Below are 27,530 nucleotides of genomic sequence, written 5' to 3'. Positions count from 1 at the left end.
GTACACATTATAATATGTACATAATTATTTTTATATATTAAAAAAAAAATAAAAATGAAGAAAAACATGTACCTACATATTTATTGCGACATTACATAAAAATTAAAATTTTTTATTTAATTTTTCTTATTTTTATTATTGTACAAGTACCTGTTGTGTTTTACTCTCGTTGTATATTTTATTTGCTTTACAAGTTGTTCCTTTTTTAATTTTTAATTTAACTTCATATATAATTTTTCTTTTTATTTTGATATTCTTGCATTTATGTATGTATAGGTGGTGACATTATAGGGGAGCCATCATCATCTTCTATCTATCTATTAAATTTTTTTTTGATTTTTTGTTTTTCTAATGAGTATGCGCAATCTTATTAACCCCATTTTTAATATATCTTAATGTTTAAAAGTATGACAAAGTAACAATTAATTTTATATTATGTTTGTTTTTTTTTTTTTTTGTTTCTTTTAGAAATATTAACAACTATGTTATATATGCAAAATAAAAAAAGAGAGAATAAAAACAAAATGTATATATATGTAGGTACATAAATGTAATAAGGAATAAAATTAACATAATAAAATTATTTGTATTTGTAAAATTGAAAAAAAAAAATAAAAAAATAAATAAAAAATAAAATAATGTTTTTATAAAGTATGAATTTAAATTAAATAATATTGTATACAATAAATATAGATCGTTATTGGTATTATTATTACCTATATGTATATATATATATATATATATTGTATATATATATATATATATATATATATACAATAAGTAAGAGAAATCATTATTTGAAACACCGATAACTTTATTAGCTAGACAATAGTTTAACATTCATTATTTTATTGTCAGAGTGATATGAAGGAATAAGTCTTCTAAAAAAAAAAAAAATTATATTAAAAAAAAATATTTAAATTTTTTTTTTTTGCCAATAAGTATATAGTAATAAATTTTTTTTTTAAAGTTAATTCTTTAAAATCAAATAAAAAAAAAAGATTTTCTTATACTCATCACTATAGCAATAAAATAATAAATCATGGCTTACGAATGGGGAAATCGTGTTAATTTTGTAGTTAAATACATGTATGGTATGTATTTAAAGTGTTTTCAAAAATTATTTAATTAAAATTAATTTGTTAATACAAAAACATCAAAACCAAAAAAAAAATAAATATTAAAATTAATTTATATATTTTTTTTTGAAAATTTTATATGCAAATAAAATTATTACAATATTAAAATTAATATTTGTAAAATATTAAAAAAATAAAAATATTCGAATTTAAAAAATTAAATTTAAATATTTTATACAATAATAATTAAAAATTGCAATATAATGTGAACAAAAAAAAAAAATAAATAAAAGACAACTTAAAAAAATCAAAAATTGTTAAAGAAAAACGAACAATCAAAACAAATTAAATTAAAAATATTTATAAAGTAAAAGTAAAATAACAAAAAAAAAAAAAAAATTAATTAGAACATTCTTTAAAATTTAGAAAATTGAACAAAACCAAAAAAAAAAAAAAATATTACAAATAAAATAAATTTAAAAATAATTTTAAATTATAAAGTATACGTAAGTAGGTAAAAATGTGCAATTTAAATTTATTATAATAATGTTAAAATATATTTATATTTATATATATATTATACATAGTACAATATACTTAATAATAATATAATTTAATATTTACATGCAATTATTTTGCATTATAGTACTATTGTATACATACCATATATCAGTGATTTCCAAAATGGTCTATATAAATCCCCAAGGGTTCATGAAGACCTGCTAGAAGTCTACGAAAAAATTTGAATTTAATTAAATAAGTTTTTTATTTAATTTTCTCACATCAAAGGTGGGATGTACCTTGCTATTGTTAAAAATTTACATTTATTAAAGAAAGTAGCAAGACGATGTACAAAAAATTGAAAATCACGATAAGGGGTCTACGAGAGAAAAAAGTTCAGGAATCTCTGCTATATATCATATATATATACAAAAGTACTATTTGGAAAAAAAAAAATGCGCTATCAAACAATTAATTTAAATATAATTTTAAATTGAATTTTACAAAATAAATTATAATTTATAATAATTATAATTATAAATATTTTATAAACATATGCATCATATATATATGTATGTATATACAAATTATCTATTAAAATTAAAATAAAATTAAAAAAAAAAATAATCAGTCAGTATAAATCTTTTATAAAATGTTTTTAATAAAAATATTTTTACATCGAAATTTATACCAAATAATTGAAAAATGAAAAGAAAACAAAGACAAGAAAAAAAGCAAATGTTTTTATAAAAATACTTTTTAGCTGGGGACCAATTGGTATAAATGAATCTTTTTTTTTTCTTTTGTTTTGTTATTTTTCTTTTTGATTCTCATTGCTTATTTGTTTTAAAATCCTATATTGCATATATTCAATATAATATATATTTATTTCAAAAAAAAAAAAAAAAAAAAAAAAAAAGAGGTGACCTTCTGCAAAAATACAAAATATATAAAACACAACATAATATGGTGTAAAAATAATTATAATTTTATAGATATACTTACAGACATATAATATATTAGAACAAAACACAAAAACAAAAAGCGACAAACAAAAATATGTACTTACAATTTTAGAAAATTTCATTTTGAAGGTGAAATGGCCCTAGTAATAACTAAACACACACATATACGTACGTAGATACATGCAATATAAAAAGAAAATCGCATAATTATGAAAAATTCAAAATTCAGCATTTTTGTGGTAGATATTTTTTTATACCAATTTTGGTGTTATTAATTCATAAATACCTACATACACATATAAAATAATATGAAATTCAAATTATTTAATTTTAATTATTATAATAAATTAGCATAAATTATTATTGAAATAAAAAAATTTAACAAAAAAAAAAGTAGAAACGAAGGAAAAACAAATTTTTCAAATATTCAAAATAAATAAATATTTTTTTAAATAAAATTGTTTTAATTAAGTATGCAAAATTTTTACAATTTATTGTGGTAATTTCAAGAATTTTTTTTTTGCATAAAAAAATAATTAATTATTAATTATAAAATATTAATATCAAATTAATTTATTTATATTTTTTTTATATGATAAAATTTATTTGTAATTATAGTGGAATTTTTAAATTGAATAGAGCTGCTTGTTTTAATTTTCCTAATACATTTTTGTTTTTCTACATATATAAATTTTAAATCAACTTTATTCATTTTTAAAATTATTTAACTTTTTATATAAAATTATGAATTTATAATTTTTATTTAGAATTCAAAAAGTATACATATAAAATTTATTTTATTATACATAATTTAATTTTTTCACTATTTTCTTGAGGGATAGCTATTTTAATAAACGGATTAAATTATTATATAGTTTGACTTCTTTAATTTTTGTACACAAAATTTAATTTTAATTTATATATTTTAATTTTAAAGTAATGTTTTTTTTAATATACATAATAAATAGCTACTCAGCCTGATCGTGTGTATAAATTTATTAGAAAATACAGAATTCTCAGTATTTTCTAATGGATATTTAATTTTTCCATAAGATTACTCATTTTTTCAATTGGATTTTTGCATTTTTTCTCAAATTATCAACTGAACGAACGTCTCACTCTTAAAAACAAAGTGAATAAATTTTGTATGCATTTTTGTGTTGTGCGCCTAAATGGTATGCAAAAAAATTTATTATTTTCAAATTAATATTTTTTGAAAAAATTTTAGAATGAAAAATGTGGAATAGTAACTAGGTAGTAATTAAAATCAAGCAAGAATAATAAAAAATTCTAAGAATATCAAAAAAAAAAATTAATTCTTAATTTAACTGCATGCTAATTTTTAATCGAATTAATAAATCAATGAAATTGCCAGCACGTTTTAGGTTAGAACCTTTGAAGGATCAATTTTTAAATTATTGTCAATTTTAATTCTCTATTTTGAAGCAGTGATCTGTAAAGGACGGTCAAAATAAAAAAAAATTTCCCAAAGAAAATAGTTTGAAGGCGTAAAAATCAGACAATTTCTGCGGTTAATTGACAGGCTCAAAACATGAAAATAATTACAAACAGAACCTTTAATAAGCAATTTCCTGTTTCGTTTACCGAGGTTTGGCTATTTATGATTCATTCTCTTACAACACTTAATTAACGTGAAAAATTATTATAATAACCTCGTATATATATAATCACATTTTTGTTTGATAATAATATTAGAAATATACCTACATAAAATTAGCAAATTTTATAACAAATTCATTTTGTTTATACAATTGAAATATTAAAAAAAAAATAAAAAATGCTTAAGTATAATTTAAATTTTTTTCTCTTTTATCTCTTTCAATTTTTTTATATTTCAATCTTTATCACTATTATATTTCATCTTTATATTGTTATATATATATGTATATATATTAAGAATGGTATGCGCCATACAAAAAATATTAATTTATTATTAAACAAAAATTATAAATAATTTATTAAACATTAAATCTAAAAAAAAAATTATAATTATAATTTCTTAAAATAAATAACTGAAATTTGGCTAACCCCAATATAAATTTTCCTATATTTTATTTAAAAAAAAATTCAATATGATTTTTTTACTTTAAATTGTTTATATTAAAAAGAAGAAGAAACAAAAGCGTTTATCAATCATATTTTATAGGAAAAAATTTGAGAAAAAAAAGTGAAATTTTAATTTTTATTTAATTATACAAAAAAAAAAAAAACACATATGAAATATTTCAATTGAAAATTTTTTCTCACTCATTTTATACCCACATTTTAAAAGAATGCATGTGCGTCTTCAAAATGAATTCAATGAAGTATAAAATAAGAAAAAAAAAAAAAATTTGCTATAAAATATTTGAAAGAATTACAATTTGTTTAGGTCACGATTTTTGGTTTTTCTTATTGAAATCATAAATTTTGCAAAGAATTAAAATTTTTCATCATTAATTAATTAAAAAAAAATTTTTTTTTCATATTATTATTTTATTTATACAGCGATTTATTTATTTCTCCTGTATATATGTTGGGAAATTTATTATTGCATTTATTATAGTTTAATTATAATATTAAATCAATGGTATATACATATTATATGTTTACCATGTATGTATGTATGAATATAAATAAATTATAGAAATTAGAATTTCTATTTATATTAGACATGCAGAATATTTAATATAGATATGGTTATTTTTAATAAAAAATTTAGAAAATGAGTTGAATGACCAAAAATAGTTAAAAAAATTTGAATTCATTTATAAAAAAAATTCAATTTTATTTTACATACTTATATAATATATACGTGTATATATGTAAGTATGTATAATGAGATTATGAGTTGTCGTAGTTTATGATTTTTTCAACTTATTTAACATTGGTTTTATTTTTAATTTTATATTATGAATTATTTATTTTTTGAATAAATGAAGCCGAACATAATTTTTAACATTATACAGATGATATAAATGGTATTATACCAATACGTTCGAACAAGTGCCAATTAATGCCTTCATTAACAACTTATAGGTGATAACATTTATTGAAATGAATCGTAAAATCATATGTCCGATGTTGTCGTAACAATTAAATTTTTCATAGATTTTGTTTGTTCAGAATTTTCTTAATTTATGTTTACATTTTTAATGTTATTTTATTTTTCTTAATTAAAGCGATTTTATATATATTTATAACTTATTGATTCTTATATATTGTACATTTAAAATTTTTTCACGTTTTTTATTATTTTACCTTGCAATATTTTCATTTGTCTCAGTCATTTGGCTTATAACATCTAAGAGTTGATATAACATAATCGGAAGGTACTTTCTTGCTTTCAAAATTTGCGTCCATATTAGTATTCAGAGTCGAGTTCCCATAGAACAAACAATTTGCAAAGGGAATGAAATTCAATATTTTTTGACGCTAGCGTCATGAATTGCAATTAATGTTGTTGTTTCTAACGCAAATATTTTTTTTTTTGCATTTATTCATGTGCTATTGCATTTACAAAAATTACTAATTTTCGCTTTACAATACTCGCTTCAATCCTACTCAGCAAATCTGGCAATATTCACAATTTTTATAGTATTATTTTTGAATATTTAATTTTGTAATTGATTAATTTTTTCTTAATTTTCATTTTGCTAAAATATCTGTTAAAACATGCAAAAATTTATTCATTTTTTTTTTCACTTAATAAAATGACTAATGAGTATTCCGAAAACATGTCACCATATCAAATAATTATAAATCATTCAAATAATTATTTCAAGGATTATTTCACTTTAAATTTAATTATAATTTATTGGTTGACATTTTTAACAAAAATTTTTAGCTGTTTATTATTCGCGTAAAATATGAAGTTTACAATTAATAAAATTATGCCATATACAAGTTACAATTTGAAATTAAATTGTAAAATTTTGCCAGTTTTTGGTTTTTTATGAATTTTTCATTTTTTAGTTTTGCTAGTAACCTTTTTAAAAAATTGTAAGTCGAGAGCAATTTTTATTTAAATATTATAAAATTTTATTTAAATTATCAATACATTCAATTGGATTCAGTTGTAGATATCATCTCATATGTTTTCGAATTTAGTTCATATTTTTCGGAAAAGGGAAGTAATCGGAGCATGTTTAGTTTTAATTCTTTAGTTCGCTTCTATATAAACTAAATACTCTGTTGATCAATCAACTTGACTCTTTTTACAAATTAAACTGATTTTCCATTCAAATTAATTTAATTAGTTTTTGTCATGATTAATTTAATTTATTTGTAGGTATGGTACAGAAACAATTAACACCATAAAAAAAAGTGGCAATATATATAATAATTTCTTAACATTCACTATTATTTTTCAATGACAATTTCTTGATATGCAGTATTAATGTAGTACTAAATTGTATTTGTATTCCATATTGTAAAATAAAAAATTAATTGTAACAAATGATCCAAATTGCTAAATATGAACTTTAAGTCATATTTAGACAGAAAAAAAAAATCAAACAGCATAGTGAAAGAATCGAAACTACTTTTTTACCATATGTCAAAACAGTGTTGTCAAGGTTATTCAATTAGAAAATTTGGCCAAATCAAACAAAATTGTTTAACACTTTAATGCCAGATTTAACATTTTAATAGCTAATCAACTAATATATTTTTTGAAGTATTTGGTAATATAAGATTTGTTCATTTGACATTCATTTTTCAACTGCCGATATAGTGATCCAATGAAATGTTGTTGTTTTTAAAGTTTTACTACAATATTAATAATTCAATAAAATTGTAGCACAATTTTCTTCACTGTATATTGCATGCCACGGATTCTTTACAAAATTATTTCATTGCCTTCCAGTCAACTGAAAATATAATGGTGATTAATCCCGAAACTATATTCGAAATTTGAAAACCAAATAAAAAATGCCGACTTTTTTAATTATAATTTATATATATATATATATATATATATATATATATACAGGGTGTCCGGGACTCAATGGTATTCCCGAAGCAGGGTGATAGAATACATGCAGACGAACAAAAAACACCTAGTGACATTTTCCTTTTTGGGCCCTTGTTCTCGAGTTATGGGGCCTCAAAGTTGGAACATCCAAAAACCGGCTTATTTTCACATTTTTATTTATAACTCGGGGAATGTGACAGGTAAATCCAATCTTGTACACTCGTTTTAAAGCTAATGAAATACTCATTCTAACGGTTTACCAGCGGTTGCAAATACTTTTTTAGTTTCAGAGATATTTAAGTGCAAAGTCAAAATTTGTTAAAAATTTTTTTTTTAAATTTTCGTTTAACCGTCATTTACTCATAATTCCTCGTTATCAACCTATCATTTTTTTTACAGGAAGACGAGCCCTATATTCTGACCTTCATTTTGATATGACATAATGTGGGAAAAATTTTAGAAATAACATGTCTATCAGGCGAAAACTGAGGCCAAAACCTTAGAAAATTAACTAAAACAACGTATTTTTCAAACAAAAACAAATTTTTTTAATCTTTATTACGCAGTATTATGCATTATTAACTTGTACTTTTTCTTTTCCAAAACGAAAGACATTTGCATTACCTTTTTTTCTCCACAAAATATTTCCAAAAGTTTCAGGAATATCGTGTCTACGAGGATCAAATTTATAAAAAACAACAAAAGCGAGATTTTTCACGATAAATTAGTTATAATTCAAGAAACGTTCACCCTTTAACCTTCTTTGTGTTTTATTATTATTCAAAAAATGTAATTAGTGATCTTCACCTGTAGGTAATATAGAAAATTTTAATTTTCTTGTTACTTACAAGAGTGTTTTTTATTAGGAAAGCCAAATTAAAGTGATCAAAATTAACTAAAATGCTATTTATACAAATTTTTCTATTTCATATCCTTAATAATAGTTTAAATAATATGAATCAAAATTAAAAGTACTTTTTTTAGGTGAAGTTCATTAGTGTTTTAAATCTTGATGAAACAGAAATTTTCCAATTTTTTTGATACTTAAGTTGATTTAAATAAAAGCGAAAAGTGGTTGGAGCAATAGGGTCCAATGTAGTTATGATAAAAAGTATTTAATTTTTTTTTCTGATTAAGAATACTTTATAATTTTACTTTTCTATTTAAAACAACATCCCTTCTACATATAAATTATTGTAGAGAAACGAAAATTAATAATAAAATTACATTATAATTAGAGTATAATAATTATTTATTTTTTATTCTTGTTTATATTATTCATACACGCCATTATATTCATACACACATCTAAATAATTTTTGGTTTTAGGAAATTTGTAAAAAGCAAATTTCCTTAAATAAATTTTTGGTAAATTAATGCAAATGTATGAACTGTGATTGCATACGTATTACCATATAAATTATGGAATATAAGACGATGACAATTAATTAACATAATTTTTTTTCAATTTTTCATAAATTGGACAATCATTGTTTTTAATTTCAAAATCTTAATGATTATGCATTACTACAAATACAACACAGTACAATACAGAAGTTGAAATTATAAGGTGAATAAATACTCAGCGGCTAATTCATAATAATTCAGCAGTTAGAATCAATGATCACAACGGGCTTTGGTGGCCTAGATGTACCCTTCGGAGGGCCGTGCAATCTAACCTAACCTAACTTAGAATCAATGATACATTGATGTATTTTTTTGCATTTACAACCTGCAATTATAATTTTTTATATTTATGTTGCATTGTATACAGCGTATTATTGCAATTCCCATGTCGCTTGTTCAAAGAACTAATTTTTAAATCATAAAATACACATGTATAATAGATTTTTTATTAAAAAAAAATTATTTGCTACTGTTTTCCATCATTTATTTTAAAAATATACTTATGTACAAAATGTAAATATTAAAAGGAACTCATATATACATAAGTATATAGTAAATAATGGTATATTTCATAAATAATGGTATATATAAATTCTAAATGGTATATTTTATAATTTAGAAAAAAAAATTAAACAATTAAAATGTTCTTGTTCGCTGCAAATTTTCAAATAAGACAGAAAATTTATTTATTCCTACAATGAAAAATAAAAAATTTCACTATTTTTTATTTCCCATTTATTTCGTATATTTGAATATTAAATTCTAAATGTTTCTAAATTCTAAATTAGGAAAATTTAATTCTATAATTAAATAATTTTCAATTAATTATGTTAAAAATTAAAAAGTTTTGGCTTACAATAAATTTTTGTGTCTTGAGTAATTGCATTTTTCATATTACTCTAGCATATAATTGAATATTCTTACTAAATGTGCTGTTCTATAAATTAACTATACTAACTCCCGTAAAATATAAAACACAATGCATTTAGCAAGGCTTTCATTTTAATCTTTAATTTTTGAGTTGATTAATCGTTAACTTTTTGAATAAAATTATATACTGTTGTATAACATTATATAATGCGCTAATGTTATAATGTTGCACAACATTATACGTGGCATATGGATGATCGAATAAAATAGAGACAGGAAGAGAGAGATTGAGAGAAAAATATTAGTATGTTATTTATGTTACCAGTAGCATACTAGTATATTACCTAGCATTCTTAACTTAAGTAGAAAATATATTGAGAAAATAAATAATTTCAACTTAACCTATAAGTATGCAATGAGATTATCAAAAATTTATAACAGAAATTTTATTTAATTTAATATTCAATTTAACATATTAAGCTTTATTATACTATTTATTTTAGAATTTGCTCTTAATTTTGCTCTATTCTCTTAAGTAATAAAATTTAGAACAAAACTAATAGGAAATATAAAAATATAATTATTTGTACTGTATAAGTAAGAATAAAAATACAAAATAAATAATTTACACATAATAATTAAATTGTAAGTACAACGTGAAATAGGAAACTGATTTGTAAAAGTAAAATTATCGGAAAATTTATTTGTTTACACTTCTTTATTTTTCAAAAAGCTCTAACAATCATAAATAATGTTTGTATAACAATTTTTTTTTAATTTTTTTTTTAAAGTTTAAAAAATATAATAAAAATGTTTGTTTAAAATTATTATAATTATATTATTGTATAAACAATTTGTCCCACTGCTTACATTTTTCTTATTAATAAATAAATGATATACACGCAGTTTTACGCGGGAGAGAGAAAAAAACTAAAAAAATAAGAAAAAGCACATATAGTAAAATGTTTGTATTTTCGAAAAAAAAAAACCTATTAATTATAATTTTTGTTATTTACACACATAATATTGCTTGGGAAAAAAATATTTACAAATGATATTAAATTATTTATTTTTAGATCTCGCACTATAATTGAGAATATTTTACAATAAGAAATTATTTACGAAATTAGATTACGGTAAAAACTAGAATAGAACAGAATTAATATGGTAAACATTGCACTATGTTCATATATAAATGTTGCAAATTAAGTTGTTCATAAACATTGCTAAACTAACACTGACATAATACAGTGGGATATTGTTATGTGTAGCATAGCTAAATCATATGAGCTGTTTTACTTTTTTTATAAAATAGTTACGAGTATAAGCATATTAAATCTTTAATCACTCTTATTATGAATCTTACTCGTAGAATTCTACGAATTTCAAGTAAAGTTACGTACGCAGACTTTTAAATAATTATAAATTTCTTTCGCAGTGATTATGAATCTGCAATGCAACATTATTTTTCGGAGTGTGAAAATCGATATTTTATTTTACAGCCGTCAAGCGCCAATATTTACATTTCTTAAATTTCATTCTAGACATTTAAAAAAAACAATAGACAATCAAGAAATATTTGAAAATACTTGCATTTTTCTTTTTTGCATAAAAAAAAATTAACAAATAGACACAAATTTAAAAAAATTTAGCGATCACTCTTGAACACTGGCATAAGTAGAATTTTAATATTTACTTTCATTACGAATGTGATTAATAATATTACTCTATTACGAATTTCGGAATACAATTCTTCTACTACGGAATTCACAATACGAAATTCGAGTGAAATTTACAATAAGGGTGAATGTTTTAATTTTTCAGTTTACTGGAATATATTTTTCGCTTTTAAATTAGTTATGTTTCTTAATTGTATGAAAAAAATGCACTTAATTCTTTAATTTTAATGTTATAATTTTTCATATAATCTACAAATTATCTAAATAATAAGTCAATTTTATACCAGTATAATATTATATATAGGTACCAGAGAAGATGGTGTAAAATTAATGGAAAAAATTGAGTTTGACCCAACTATATCATATGAAAAAAGAATATGTTTGTCAACAAAAAACAATTCATACTTATCATAGGATTTATAGCACTTAACATTATACAATTTTAATTTTGAATATTTTCTTAATTCTAACTATAACAAATCACATATACTTACTTATAAACAACATATTATATGATTAGATCATCATTACTAAAATTAAAAACAATTTTCATTGTTAAATTTAGAGTTCTCTAATAATCTTGTATTGCTTTTATTTATTTTATTGTATGTTGTTTCTTATTTTAATTTTTTTAAAGGAAATTATAATAATAATATGCAAAACAATAATATTAGAAAAGTGTTAGCTTTTCACATAAATTCAAACAGAAAACAAAAATAAATAAACCTCTTAATATTAAATATAAAATTTTTATATTTGTGCACTTTTAAAATTTATAAATTAAAAAAAATTGGCAAAAATAAACACAAGAAAAAAAATTTTTCTATTTTTCAATTTCCTAACAATCATTGGCAGCTACTTGTCTAAGTTGTTACAAAAACTTCTAATAATAATAACAATAATAATAACAATAGGAAAATTAAATTAGGAAAAAATAAGTAAACTAAAAAACAAGAAAAAAAAATAAAAAAAAATTAAAACAAGAAAAAAATTTTTTTTTTTTATTTTTTTGCTACTTTTTTTTTTCTTGCGTGTTCTTAAAAATCAACGAACCATTTAAATGTATAGAAAATGCCGGTTCGTCGGCAACCGAAAAAAAAAACATACGTAAATTTTAACTATACATACATTTTATTATTGTATGTATAAGTACTAGGGTTGCCAAATAAAAAATTTAAAATTACTCAAAAAAAAAAAATCTAAATTACCCAAATTTTTTTATAACTCTTATGCTGTATTTTTTTCTATATAACTTTGCTCTTCAACACACAGAGTTTTCAGCACTTTTGAATTTAATTAATTAAATTGACCCTTAAATAAAACTTAAGTTTAAATAAACTTTAAATGTATACGAGTGACTATGTTTATCAACATAATGCGTTTTCAACATTATTAAAGAACCAAATTCAATAACAGATACAAAGCAAACTTTGTTGAGGGTATAACTCAACATTAATATATATTACATCCATTTATTTTAAGAAAAGTTTTCTGCTTACGAAAATTTATAAGAATAAACAGTGAGTCGTTTACGCATGATGACTGAAAATATTTAATTACATACGATTAAAAAATTTGCAATCAATATGAAATTTTTAAATTTTCAAAATTATGAAAACTATGGATTTTTTTCTGATTACCATTAAATTTATAATTTTTAAACAGAAATTCATTAAATATAAAAATTACCCCTAAATTACCCAAAATTACCCACAACAAAATAATGAATGAAGTTTTAACCGATAACATCAAAATTACCTAAACGAGAATTTATCCAATAGCAAAAAAAAAAAAAACTTCAATTTCGGATAATTATTAATGGTTTGGCAACCCTAATAAGAACATTCTTTATATATGTACATATATATATACATATATACAAATATATATGTATATTCAAAATATAAAAATGAAAAGCTGTATACAATTTAAGTTTATACCCAAATTTCAACTACGGTAATTTCATTTTATAAAAGAAAATTTTGGCATTTAAAAAACTTTAAAATAAGAAAATTTAAATAAATTAAAAAAAAAAAAAAACAAATATACGAAAACAAAAATTTAAAATAATTTTCATTCTTTATTTTTTTTTTTTTTAATTTTTTTGTTTTTCCTAATTTTCCTCACATTTTTATAAAAGTATAACAAAAGATCATTTTCACACCTCATCAGTTTGTATTTAGATAGTGCGTGTATCGGGTGTATAAAATTTTCTTTCTATTAAATTTCCTCCTTAAAGTATTTTCTTTCGTATTATACCGAAAAAAAAAAAATATATAAAAACAAGAATAATAAAAGAAGAAAATTTTAATTTATTTAGTCGCTTCAATTTTCAAAAAATTTTCTTGTTTCCAATACAACGTTTTGTTTGTTTTAATTTAATTTTTTTTCTTCCAATTTTCTATAATTTATAATTTTTTTTTTCTTTATTTCCCTCAATTTTCTCGCATATATAGTATAACTAAAGTACCTGTTTTTTACTTAAAAAAAAAAAGTAAAACAAAATAAAATTTTAAGAAAAAATTAAAAAAAAAAAATTATTAGGACATTATAAAATTCACACAATTTTTTATATACCTACGTGCATAATATTTATCAAATAGATATATACATATTCTACATATATATATATAATAACATAAAAACAATTTATTTAAAAAAAAACACTAAAATACTAAATTAAATATAATATATAAGAAAAACAAAAAATAAGAAAGATAAGAGGGAAAAATTCTATTTTAGTGAAGAGTGTGTTAATGAAATTTTTGTATAAATAAAATAAATTTAAAAAAAAAAAAAAAATTGATATATTTTCTTTCACATATACTTATTATAATATATTTAGACTGAGCACTTTTTCTTTTCACTTATATTTAATTTTTATATATGCACGATTAATATATATATATATATACACTATATATAATTATTAATTATAATTATAATTAATTATTTACTATAAGAAATCAAGAAATTGTCAATAAAAATATTTTCATCGACATTTCATTTCAAAATATTTTAATTGAATATTTTCTATACACACATAGATACATTAATATTTAATATTAATTAATCTTAACGTCTACATTAAATATTATACGTAATCCTATATATTTTAAAAATTATTTGTTTAATAAATAAAAGTATTAATTAATTTTAAAAGAAAAAAATAATTTTAAAAAATAAATAAAAATGCCATACATTTTGGATTATTCATGGGATAAACGTGTTGAATATGTTATTCATCACTTTTATGGTATGTTATAAATATAATATTTATTATTTATATAAAATATTATTAAATACCCGTAATATTTTTTAGTAATTTAATTTAAATTACAAAACAAAATTATAATTAAAAGATAAATTATATATTTTTTCTACATCTATGTATAGATTTTTAATTGAAAAATTTAAAATATTATAATTAATAATATTAAACTTTCACTTTTTATATTATATTATTTAAAATAAAACTTTGTATAAATTATAAAATTATAATAGATTTAGAAAAGTAATAATATTAATTAAAATTCATCATATATAACTCCATATATAACCATAATTTTTAAATTATATACTAATCGGTTAAAAGTGTTTTTCTTACAATGCTTAAACTCTCAGTATATATAACATGTTCCTAAAAATTCTTAATCACGCTTAAATTGTATTACAAATTTTTTTTACAATATAAGCTATTTGCCCAAAAAAAGATCCTCTTATTTGAACTATACAAGCATAGCATTTAAAAATTAAGCAAAAATATTCATTTTTAAGCTATATTTAATTATTTTTAACACGAAACAATTCGATTTTCTAATAAAATATTTATTTACTTAATTTATTTGCTTATACAATACATGTATGTATGTATAATAAATTTCCATTTTGTATATACATAAATTTTTTGTATATAATTTTTGATATAAAAGTACTAAAACAAATTTTAAAAATATAAGTTCCTATAAACATATCATAAAATAATAATTGATCAATTTTACGATATTGTTAACAAATTTTCCGTTTTACCGTAATAATGTTTTCTTCAAAAAAGTAAATTAATTTTTTATTATTAAAATTTACAAATTTATAATATTATTATTAATAATTAATATTAATAATTATTTTTACAAATGTTCATATGTAAACATATAAGGTATTTTTCGATAAAAAAATTTTTTTTTTAATAATTATAATTAATAATAAAATTAATAAAATAATAATAAAAAAAAATGGAAATTCAAAAATATTATCAGAATAATTTTAATTTATTACTTATCATTAATTCATAATTTATTAATATTCAAGTAATTTTAAATTTTCATTAATGTATGTGTATATCGAGAAACAAGAATTAAAATTTAATAAGTCCGAAATAACCTTAAGTTCTTATATGCTTTCACATTTTGAATATTCATATATACATATACAAAATACAATAAGTCACATGATTTCATATATAGATAGGATCACCTGTTACCATAAAGATGTACATACTCAACACACGAGTACACACATAATAAGCTCTAATTTTGTATAAATACATGAGTATGTAGATTACGTAAATATTAATTTGAAAGTTAACAGGTAGACGCATTTATATATATATTTTATATATATATATGTGTGTGTGTATATACTTTAAAATTTATAATTCACTTTTTTCACCTTGCTAATTTTGTCTTCCTTTTTTTTTTATTTATCATTTTGTTCAAATTAATTTAACACAACTTTCTTTTAATTCCTTTAACAATCACTATATATATTCAAGTGATTTACTGTATATCTGTGATATACCGTATATACCATATTATATTGAAATTTTGAAACGGTATAAAAAGGAAAAGAAAAAATTTTTTATAAAATTTTATCACATAAAATTGTTTTTTTTTTTTGTATTTTTATTTTATTTTTTTTGTGAAAAAATTTATACAATTGGTATTAAGTAACTCAATTTTAAAACTACTTTCAAATTGACTAGGTGCACTACAATATTAGTATTGAAATTTTAATTTAAAAATATTATCATTTTCGAACAACAAAAAATTAGCAGCTTATGTAATATAATTTATTAATTAATTTTCTTTTATAATTTTAGAATTGAAAATTTGAGTTGAGGATTTACAATTCTTAATTAATAATATTCCACTTATTGAATTTTGATTTCTAGCAATCAAAATTTTAATGATTTTTCCATAATTTCGGTGAATTAAGTAAATAAATTAATTTAAATCGATTAATTTCTTATTGTTGTAAAATTATTATAGAGCATAATTTTCTAAAATTTTTTTTTTTGATTTGTTAAAGAAATTCGATTCTTATCGGACTCAATACCTTCTATGACTAAAATTCATCCTCAATAATGTTTAAAATATTTTCATCTCTAAGTTGAAATTGCATTTATATGCACATATATTAAATTAGCTTTCCATAAACTACTTGTAGTTACTTTATTTTACAAAATGTGAAAAATCTCTATTTTATAAAAAAATCTTGTGGTCCTAATCAAACTTTAATGATTGTTTCTTTTGTTTAAATTGTTCTAAATAAGTATACATATATATTTTCTTTTATATCCAAAAAATAATATTATGTTTCAATAAAATTTCGTATATAAGATAATAAATTAGAGCAAGAAACAAAAAAACTAAATTAGAACAAAAAATATATAAATTTGCCGGTTTAAAAAATTAAAATAAAACTAAAAAAAAGCAAAATTAAGAAAATATAAAAACAAATTTTATTTTTTACATGTTTTTTTTTTTTTCTTTTTGGAGGAATACGTAACAGGTGGTTTTCCGTGGTTAACCATGAATTTTTAATAGTGTTCCATTGACATTGAAAATCTATATTTTTTTTCACATTTTATTACTTATTTACATATTATGTACATATATATATACATACAGCTAATTTGTACATTATAGTTTATAAATATATATATATATATAAATATATATATATATAGATTTTTACCTATATATATAAATTATTTTTAACATTTTTAACCTATTAATACAATTAAAAATATTTTATATGTTTTCATTTATATTATATATTTTTGTTTTTATAGTGTATATATACATAAAAAATTATATATATTTTAATATATATATATATATTTATTTATTTTTTATATAAAAACATTAAAAATTAAGTATAGTCTATTTTATTTTATACATGTGAGAATTTAAATGTGAACACAATTTCTTGCAACATTAACTTTTCATATAAATTTATAAATGGTATATAAATAAAATTGAAAAATTATATTTATATATACAAAAAAAAGTTATTTATAACATATTATTATTATGAATTTGTTATATTTTTATATTTATAGAAAATAAATTATTTTAATACAAAATTATTTATGTTGCATTTAAATAATTAAAATGTATATATAGATGGGGGAACTGTGCGTCAATCATTAATATTCAATTTGCTCAATTAATAATATGATTTCAATTATGGAACATGTTAGTGATTAATTAATATTTTAAGACATTTGTTAATTAATATGTTTTCTTTTATATTAGATCAGATTTAGATTTTTCAAAAAAAAAATATTTGATTTTTGTTTCATATACCTCAAAGCGTTCAGTGTTAAAAATTCGAACTCCTTTTTATTAATGATCACAGAGAATGCGGTCAGATCATGCTCAAAAAAAAAAAAAATTTCAGATTTGACAAAACTTATATAATACATTTGTATGTACATATATTATTATGACATTTTAAATATTAAAAATCTTTTAATTGACAGAATAAAGTCAATCGTGTTATTTTTCAAAATGAGAACTCTCAAATTTTACAATACAGATTATTTCATCTGATTCTATGATCAAATAATATAGATTCAAACTCTGAGCTAAAAAAACGAAAACAATCTCTTAAACATTTCTATGTACATAATATTTTGTATACACCTAATCATCATACAATTTCAAATTTTTGAAAATTATACAATAAAACATTGTAAATTATAATATATGTATATTTAAAAAAAAATAATAAATGAAATATTGTATTGTTATACAATAGACATAAATACCGTGCGGAATGAAAAACCATATTAGTACAAGTATATATATATAGAGTCTTTCAAGCAGATAAAACTAAAAAAAATTGAACAGTTTTATCATATAAAATTCTACAATATATATAAAGTTCTTTAAGAATATTATTTAATTGTTATACAATTTGAAAATGATATAATTGTATTATATATGTTATAATTTCTGTTATACAATTCAATAATTACTAATTACTTATATATATTAATATTTCTTATCTTTTTTATTTTAATATTTCTTCTTATTTTGGAATTAGATTTCTATTATATTCTTCTAACATTTAAATAACAATGCTATATATTGTATTTAGTAGTTCTTTATTTCCTTGTAAATTTGGTTTGACATAAATAGAGAAATTCTGTAAAAATTTTAGTATATATTAAATACTTATGTACCCTTATGATTATGAACAAAAATGTGAATATAGTTAGAATTTAGTAAATTAAAGCTATACTTTGAACCTAAATAAAACACATAAAATGTAGTAGAATTTTGCTTAATTTTATTCCGAAATAATAGATTCAAGAAAATTCCAATTTAACATCAATTTTATCAATTATTGTCATTTGAAAAATTTAATTTAATTAATCTACAATTACATTAGAATTTAATTTATATTTATTTAAATTATTTATAAAATTTAAAAATAAATGAAAAATTTACGCTTAGCATTACGTTATATACGCGTTATAATAAAAAAAAAAACAAAAGCAAAAATCGCTTATATCCGCATATTTGTATAAAATTTTTTAATTACAAAAATTAAATTTAAAATTAGAAGAAAAAAATTTTATTACTTAATTAATTAAAAAAATTTTTTTTAATTTACAGATTATTTTAAATACTTTAAGAATAGAAAATACAAAATTTCGATGTTTTCCAATTTTTTTGAAAAATTTTTAATTAATTGTAACTAAAGTTGAAAATTTTTTTTAAAAACTTTATGTTTGCCAAAATACTTTAGTCTCGTTTTTATTTTTATTCTAATTTACATTCATGTGCATATATACACACACATATATACTTTATTATAGAAATATAATATTGGTGTTTAACCGGATTTTAAAATAAATATATTAAAAATTTTTCAAAATTACAAGAAAATAATGAAAAAAAAAAATTCACAGTTAATAATATTTCTCATTTAATTTAAATAAAATTTAATATTAAACATAAAAATATTTAAAATTTAGTTCAAGGGAATTGAAAAAAAAAAAAATTTAATAAAAATTATTTTGGCTAAGATTATTTTAATCACTGACAACAAAAAATTGGTTGATTTGATGTAATTTTTTTAAATTACCTAAAAATATATTTTTTAATTTATTTAAATAGAAAAAAGAGCACATCAGAATTGTTTGCATTTGCCATTTTATATTTTATAATTCTTATTTTAATTAAGATTTTAAAAATTATCAACAATTAAATTCAAATTATTCTAATTAAAAATAACTTTAATCATCCCAAAGAGATCAATGAAATTTTAATTTTTTGAAAAAAAAAAAAAATTCAAAATTTATAATATTTTTTTTTTTTAATTATAATTACCTTTCATGACCCGAATATAGTACAGAATATATTCACACATAATTATTATACTACTGTATATATTAATTTAAATACATAATAATAAAAATAATTAAAAAAAAAAAATAAATATAAAAAATTAAGAAATAGATTTCCTAATAGATTTTGACAGAATGTCATTCTAAATTTATAATATATACCTATATATATATATACATATATAAATTATTTATATGAAAAAAAAATATATTTTTCCCCAACATTTAACATAATTTATATTTTATAGTTTTAAAATTATGCAGGTGGTTTAATTGCCAATCTATATATATAAAAATTATTTATATTTGTTTTCCTAAACATTGTATATAATATATACATATTATGTTATATATCATTTTATGTGTATATACTAAATTTTTTATTTTTTTTTTTTATTTTCTCTTATTTGTAAATTTATATTCATAACAAAATTTACAAAATTTCTTAACTTGAATACTTTCATAATATTATTTTAGAGCAAAATTTCTGTACATAGTATATATACGTAAAATGTATATATATGTACAATATGTAAATATACAATAATTAAGAAATATATATATATATATGTATATGTAACAAATTTTATCATTAGTTCAAAAATGTATATATGTATGTATTTTTAAAATTGTTTATGTGAAATTGTTTATATATATTTAAAAACACAATGTTATTAAAAAATTGTATAAAAATAATGTAAGCTGCCACAATTGATGAATGTAAACATAATATACATATGTACATACATAATAATATTTTGCATATATTGAACAAAAATTAATAATCAAATATGTACATATGTATGTATTTAAAATATTTTTTTGAATGAAACTATAATTTTGTTTATACGTTTCTGTTAAAGAAAAATAAATATGTATATAGATTTTCTATAGAAAATTATGGATGTATAAGAATATGTATAGGGATGAATTTTACATTTTCATATATAAAATAATAGAAATTTCAACAATAATATTTAAATTTCGATTATATATATGAAGATATTTTAATGATGTCTTCTTATAGTTTTGTAATTTCGAAATGAAATTTAATCAAAGACAATTATACAAATGCTTTTGTATAATTAAATTTTAAACAATCAATTTCTTTCAATTCATTATTGAAGAAGCTTCAACATTAATATCCTCACTAATTAATTCGTACTTATTTACGATTATTCGTACTCGGTTTATCTATGCTTGAACAATGCGTTTAATATATTAAGTGATACCTCCTTTCGCCTTAATCACGCATTATATTCGTTTTTCCATTGAATTATAAAGATCTTCGGAGTACTCCAAATTTATTTTACACGACATTTAGAATCAGATTAATTTTAAAGTAGTATTTTTGCATTCGATTTTTTTCCTTCCTTTTTTTTTATATAAATTTTCGATCCTGTTTGGGTTGAATAATAGCTATTTAGTTGCTCAAAATTTATTGGATTTCAACCATTCGCTTTGTTTAATGGCAACTGGCAGTATTTTATTAAAAAATAAATTATGAAAATAAAAGATTTTTTTAAGCATTCACCAACCCGTCAATAAAGCATAACCGATGTACTCGTTGACAGTTCTTAAACTCCATTACACTAGTGACAAATTGTTTACGTTTGTGTCTCACAATCAAGATGGTTAGCTTTTGTGTCTCACACGGCAAGATGATTTATTACTCTTTATTAAGAATAATTCCGCCTTGCTGATCATTTTTCATAAGTATTTAAATAACAATAGTTTTTATCATCTATAAAAATAATATTGCGTGCAAGATTAACGTGTTTAGCTTAAAAACCTCCACATATAATTTAAAAAATTTAATATTATGCTTTATAAATTATATTAATATACATATATACATACCGCGTGCTATGATTTTAATTTATTTATCCCAAAAATAATTTTATATTTTTTTTTCTCTAATTACTAATTTTAAAAATAAATTTTTTTTGAAAATAAAAAATATATTTTCTACGTAAAAGAAATATCAACAGTCTGAAATAAGTGAATATAGGCATGCTTTATTATTATTGACATGCTTTCTTAAAAACTCTAAAGATAGCTATATACAGCTCGGTATATTAAAAGGAAAAAAATCGTAAAAAAAAAATTATGATATGCCCGTGAAATTGATTTTCTTTCGAAATACACTCATAAAATATAAAATGAAAAATCATTTTTCAAAAATGAAGTTTATAACAGATAATGTCAAAAGAAGAAAAATTGTTGTTATATGCTGATATTCTCATACATACATACATACATATACAAAATTAATATCTTATTTCCTGTTATTCATACATAATTTTAGTAGGAAATAAAATTTTTAGTATTTTTATTGATACAATAAGAAATTTTTGAATATTTCTTGAATTTTTTTTTTTTTGTATTCCACATTATTTTATTACACCATAAGTCTAAAAACTTTTATAAATAAAAATATACGTATATACAGTTAAAAATCGTCCATAATATTTTGATTCGCTTAACAAATTCTATGAAATGACATTGAAAATTTTCCTATTAAAATTTAATAAGGAACGGCTATAAATTGTAATATGTTTTTGAGTATTTAGACGTTCAAATTAAAATATAAGATAGCCCACTTATACCCTATTCATACTACAACGAATAACATGCTTTGCATAGACGCATAGCGTAATTACAAATTTTATATGAAAAATATCTGTCAAAATAAAACAACATGTTTTCCTGTTGTGAATGATTTGTTTTTGGGATTTTTCTTCAATCCTAAGGAAATTTTGAATGAAACTTCAAAAAATTTTTAAAAATCTATAAAAATTTTTATTAAATTAAAATTCATTGTTTTTATTTAGTTTTAATATTTTTATTATTTAAAATACAGAAATAAAGAAAATGTCAACCAAAACAAGTTTACTGTCAAATGAAAACAGCTAATCCAACTTATTTGTGTGAATTCAATTTTCTATGACATGTTAATCGAAATAGTCTGAATAGGGTAATACATATACATATATGTACAATGATTAAAAATTCAAAATGATACACTGATGTAAATGGTTAAAATTTTTTGCATATAATTTTTTCATTTTTGAAAACAATTTTTTTTTTTTTTAAAAACATACATTTAAATTAATTTTGAATAAATATTTTAGATATACAAATACAAAATATTTCATTAAATTAAACATACAAATTATAATATGAGTATAATTATTTTATATATATTTATTCTAGATATTGACAACAATGGATTCTTGGATCAAAAAGATTTTGAATGCATGGCAGTTCGTGCATGTGTCATTGAAGGTAAAGGTGACTGCAGTGCATCCAGATTATCTCAATATCAACATGTTATGAGAAGCTTGTGGGATGAAATTTCAGAACTTGCCGATTTCGATAAGGTTTGTTCAATTAAAAATAATTTAAAATACAATATTATTTATTTATGTTTACATACTTGCTATCATGCATAACATAACATTTTGTTTATTCTACTTTCTGATATTTCACTTTATTCCTATTTAATTTAAAAGTATACCTATTTATTTGTTAATTCTCTATTAATTATACAATATTAAGAGTTAATAATTTGTTATATTCAATATAAATTTATGGTAGCTAAATATACCGGGTGTCAAAAAGTCGATTTTAAATTTATAATAATCGTTTTGATTCGTTTTGATCGATTTTGAGTTATAATAATCGATATTGACTAATATTTAATAAAAATCCTATCGCGTTTATTTTTTTTTTTTAATATAATAAAATAGAAGTGACGATCTATTATTATAAATGTCACACACTTGATTCTAAAACAAAACGTGTTTAACTTAAGAAATAATAATAAAAAAAAATTCGGTTCATTGAACATTTCGACACTAAATATTGAACTACATTGAACCGCTTTTGTTTTGATTATTAATCTATATACAAACAATACAAACATAATTATTATATACATGAATATTTTAATATATTAATATATAATTTTTTAGTTTGTGATCATTCAGTAATGGCACATCGTGTCATTTTATCTTTTTGATTAATTATGCGAGCTATAAAAATTGAAAACTTTTTAGAATTTAGAATACTTAGATATAGATATACAATTTTTTCATATTCCTACATTACCAAAAAAAAAAAAAATTTCCATTTAATTTGGTGTTTGGAAAATGTCCAATATTTTATGATTTAAATGTTTTTATTTTGTCTTTTTTTTTCATTTTTTTGGTTTTTTTAACAACTAACCAAAAAAAAAATGTTGATAAATCAATTAACAAATCAAATGAACCGAAAAAATATAAGGTTAGAAAATATTGAATAAATAATGATAAATCAAATTTAATTTTATAAATATTAATTATATCATAAATTTAAAGTATATAAGCGTATCTGAATGTATTTTTGTATACGTATACTGCAATATTCTCTGCTAGTACTTACATTTCCTAATAACTTGTACAATTGGTATATCACACTTTTGATAATGTGGAATATCACACTCTTCTACTTGCATATCACACTACATTTAGTTTATAGAAAATGCTTGAATATATTCAATAATTAATATATATAATACATAATATATTAATTATTGATTAATGTTTACACAATCTGCAAATTCTGAAACTTCTAATAAATCGGTTGGTCAAAAATGATATACATAAATAACATTGTTATAAAAATTAAAATTTTTCAATTTACAAGGAAAAAAAATATCATGCAACAGTGAAAAAATGTTTACATTACATTTCCGAAATTTCTTTGTTGCAAAATGAATTTTCGTATTGAAGTTCGAATAATTTCCGAACAATATGATATTTTGTGCTGTGTATACAATTTTCAAACGTACTACAAATTAGAACTGTTTTAAAACTAAATTAAAGAAAACCTTCATAATATATAACATATATACATATTTAACTCAAATTCATACACAGTCTGTTTGGCATAAGGTGGCAAATAATTTCAGGGATTATTCTTTGATCAATTTCCAGGAAAAAATTGTATGAATGTGTGGGGGGTGCAGATATACTCATTTTCGAACTACAGCCTTTTGAAAAAAAAGTTACCGATCATTTATAACTTCGAAACCATATAAAATAGAGTTATTATTAGGAGCTTGTTTTACAGCCGATTGATTGTTGTTCATTTCTGTTCTTAAAATTTATTAGATTTGAGCCATACTTTTCGAGATACAGCTCGCTAAAGTCAGAATTTTATTTTTTTTTTTGCAAAACTCTAAATTTCTCGAAAATTTTTGTTATAACAAAATTATATATTATTTTTTTTTTTGCAAAACTCTAAATTTCTCGAAAATTTTTGTTATAACAAAATTATATATTATTTTTTTTTTTCGATGCACTACGAGATGAGATCTAAAAGTTAACCTATATAACATTATCCTCAAATATTAGCTTAGTAAATATAGTTTTCTCTCATGAGATTTTTAAGTGCTTAAATTTTTTTATATACTGATTGTTTTTGTTGTACGAGTATACATATACAATTTTATACGTATGATTTAAAATATTTAATATTATTGTTGGACATACCTATTATAATTTGATTACCATCCGATTTTTATAATTAAATTTTCAAATCGCATGATAATCGAATAATAATCGTATATGCAATTTCTTCGATCTTCTTATATATTAGAATACTTACACATTATGTATTTATGTATATAGTAAATGGAATGTTTTTTCGATTTATTTAAATTTTCACATTAATTTTTATATTAAATTTTTATTATTTTTTCATTTTAATATTACAAATTCATTAATTGCATTGTATTTATTCCAAAATTAATATCGTTTATAGAAAAGAATTAAATAATAATTCGTACATGCATAATAATAAATTGTTACTGAGAAAAAAAAAATAGAAATATCTTATATTAAAAATATAGTTATCATTATAAATTTAAAAATTAAATTTTGATTTATATCATTATTCTAATGTAATACATATTTAAAATAAAAACCTTTTAAAATTGGACCTAATTAATTTATTTTTCATTCAACATTAAGCATACAAAAATTCTTCCTGAAATTGGTCATTTACATAAAATGTTGCTAAAAAATATTATATAATGCTTACATATATTTTCCTTGTTCTATGGAAAGTTTAATCTAATATTGTTTAAATCTATTATTTATAGATTCATATTAGTTACAAAATATTTAAATTATATTTATACAGGATGGCAAAATCACAACTGAAGAATTCAAGGATGCTGTAAAACGTACTTGCATGGGCAAAAAATATGATGAATTCCCTCAAGTAAGAAATATATTTGAAATATATGTACATATCTACAAAAATAAATAATAAATATTTAATCAAAATTATATTAATATTAAATATATTTTATTTTATTTGTATATTAATATATTAAATATTTATTTAGGCAATGAAAGCCTTTATTGAAGCTACATTCAAGATGATTGATTTGAATGGTGATGGAGTTCTAAGCAACGAAGAATTCCGCTACAATTGCATTACTCGTATAGTAGTTGATGATGTTACTAGCATAGATGAAGCCTATAAAAATTTATTAAATGTAATCCAATATATTTTAAAATGTCTTTCAAAGATATAGATTAATTTTTTTTTCCTATATATTTACTTATTTATAATAGAAACAAAAACACAAAAAAAAATGAATCTATAACTTTTTTTCTTTCTAAAAATAAAAAATCTTCAAAATTACTTCAATTAAATATAATCTATCTAATTTTAACCATCAACTAACCATACTAACATTGCAATTGTTGAAATATTATTCAAGCAGCAATACAATGGAAAATTCCAGAATCTAGAAAGAAAATTGAATTTCTTAATTATTTTAAATACACTTTTTAATTTTTATATTCTATTTACTTATATTTTAAAAATAAATATATATGTAATATTTTTTTTATATTAAAAGGACGATGACAGAAAAAAGGGTGGCTTAACCCTTGCCAGATATAAGGAGCTCTATGCCCAGTATTTAGGTAATCCAGAAGATAAACATCAAGCCATTTATCTCTTTGGACCCTTAGATGCTTAAATTTTAATAGTGTTTACATACTTTTATACTTTTTATTTTGAAACTTCCTTATTGAATTTATGCAAATGAATATGAGTTTTTAATTATAATAAAAAAAAAAAAGTAAATCATTCTTATATAAAAAAAAAAATACTGTATACAGCTTCCTTTTACATTTTAAATATGTTCACATGTATGTAATAAACTAATAAAATTATAAAATAGTTGAAAAAAAAAAATAAATAAAATCTTTTAAAAAATAATTATAAATATTGGTGAAAATTACATCGCTAAAATATAATTATGTATGTAAATATAAAAAAATTTTTAAAAATACTGATTGTATTTAAAAATTATATAATATGAATAAATAAAGCTATTACATGTATAAA

At 19.8% G+C, this 27,530-nt stretch overlaps 1 protein-coding gene across 2 annotated transcripts; it reads left to right on the top strand.

The window, feature by feature from the left end:
- Positions 1–871: 871 nt before the first annotated feature.
- On the top strand, positions 872–27,530 carry LOC129608720 (sarcoplasmic calcium-binding protein, alpha chain). 2 transcript variants are annotated; one of them, XM_055520390.1, is made up of 5 exons: positions 872–1,094; positions 23,334–23,500; positions 26,307–26,387; positions 26,515–26,667; positions 27,037–27,530. In XM_055520390.1, the coding sequence occupies exons 1-5, from the start codon at positions 1,043–1,045 to the stop codon at positions 27,157–27,159; spliced, it is 576 nt and encodes a 191-aa protein (XP_055376365.1). In that variant the 5' UTR covers positions 872–1,042; the 3' UTR covers positions 27,160–27,530. The 2 variants fall into 2 exon arrangements, with proteins under 2 accessions (XP_055376365.1, XP_055376364.1); XM_055520389.1 differs by lacking the exon at positions 872–1,094 and adding an exon at positions 14,620–14,732.

The sequence above is a fragment of the Condylostylus longicornis genome, unplaced genomic scaffold, assembly GCF_029603195.1.
Source record: "Condylostylus longicornis isolate FDR11 unplaced genomic scaffold, ASM2960319v2 ptg000034l, whole genome shotgun sequence".
NCBI classification, from domain to species: Eukaryota; Metazoa; Arthropoda; class Insecta; order Diptera; family Dolichopodidae; genus Condylostylus; species Condylostylus longicornis.
Note: the sequence above shows the minus strand (reverse complement) of the source record. Positions and strands in the feature narration are given on the sequence as shown.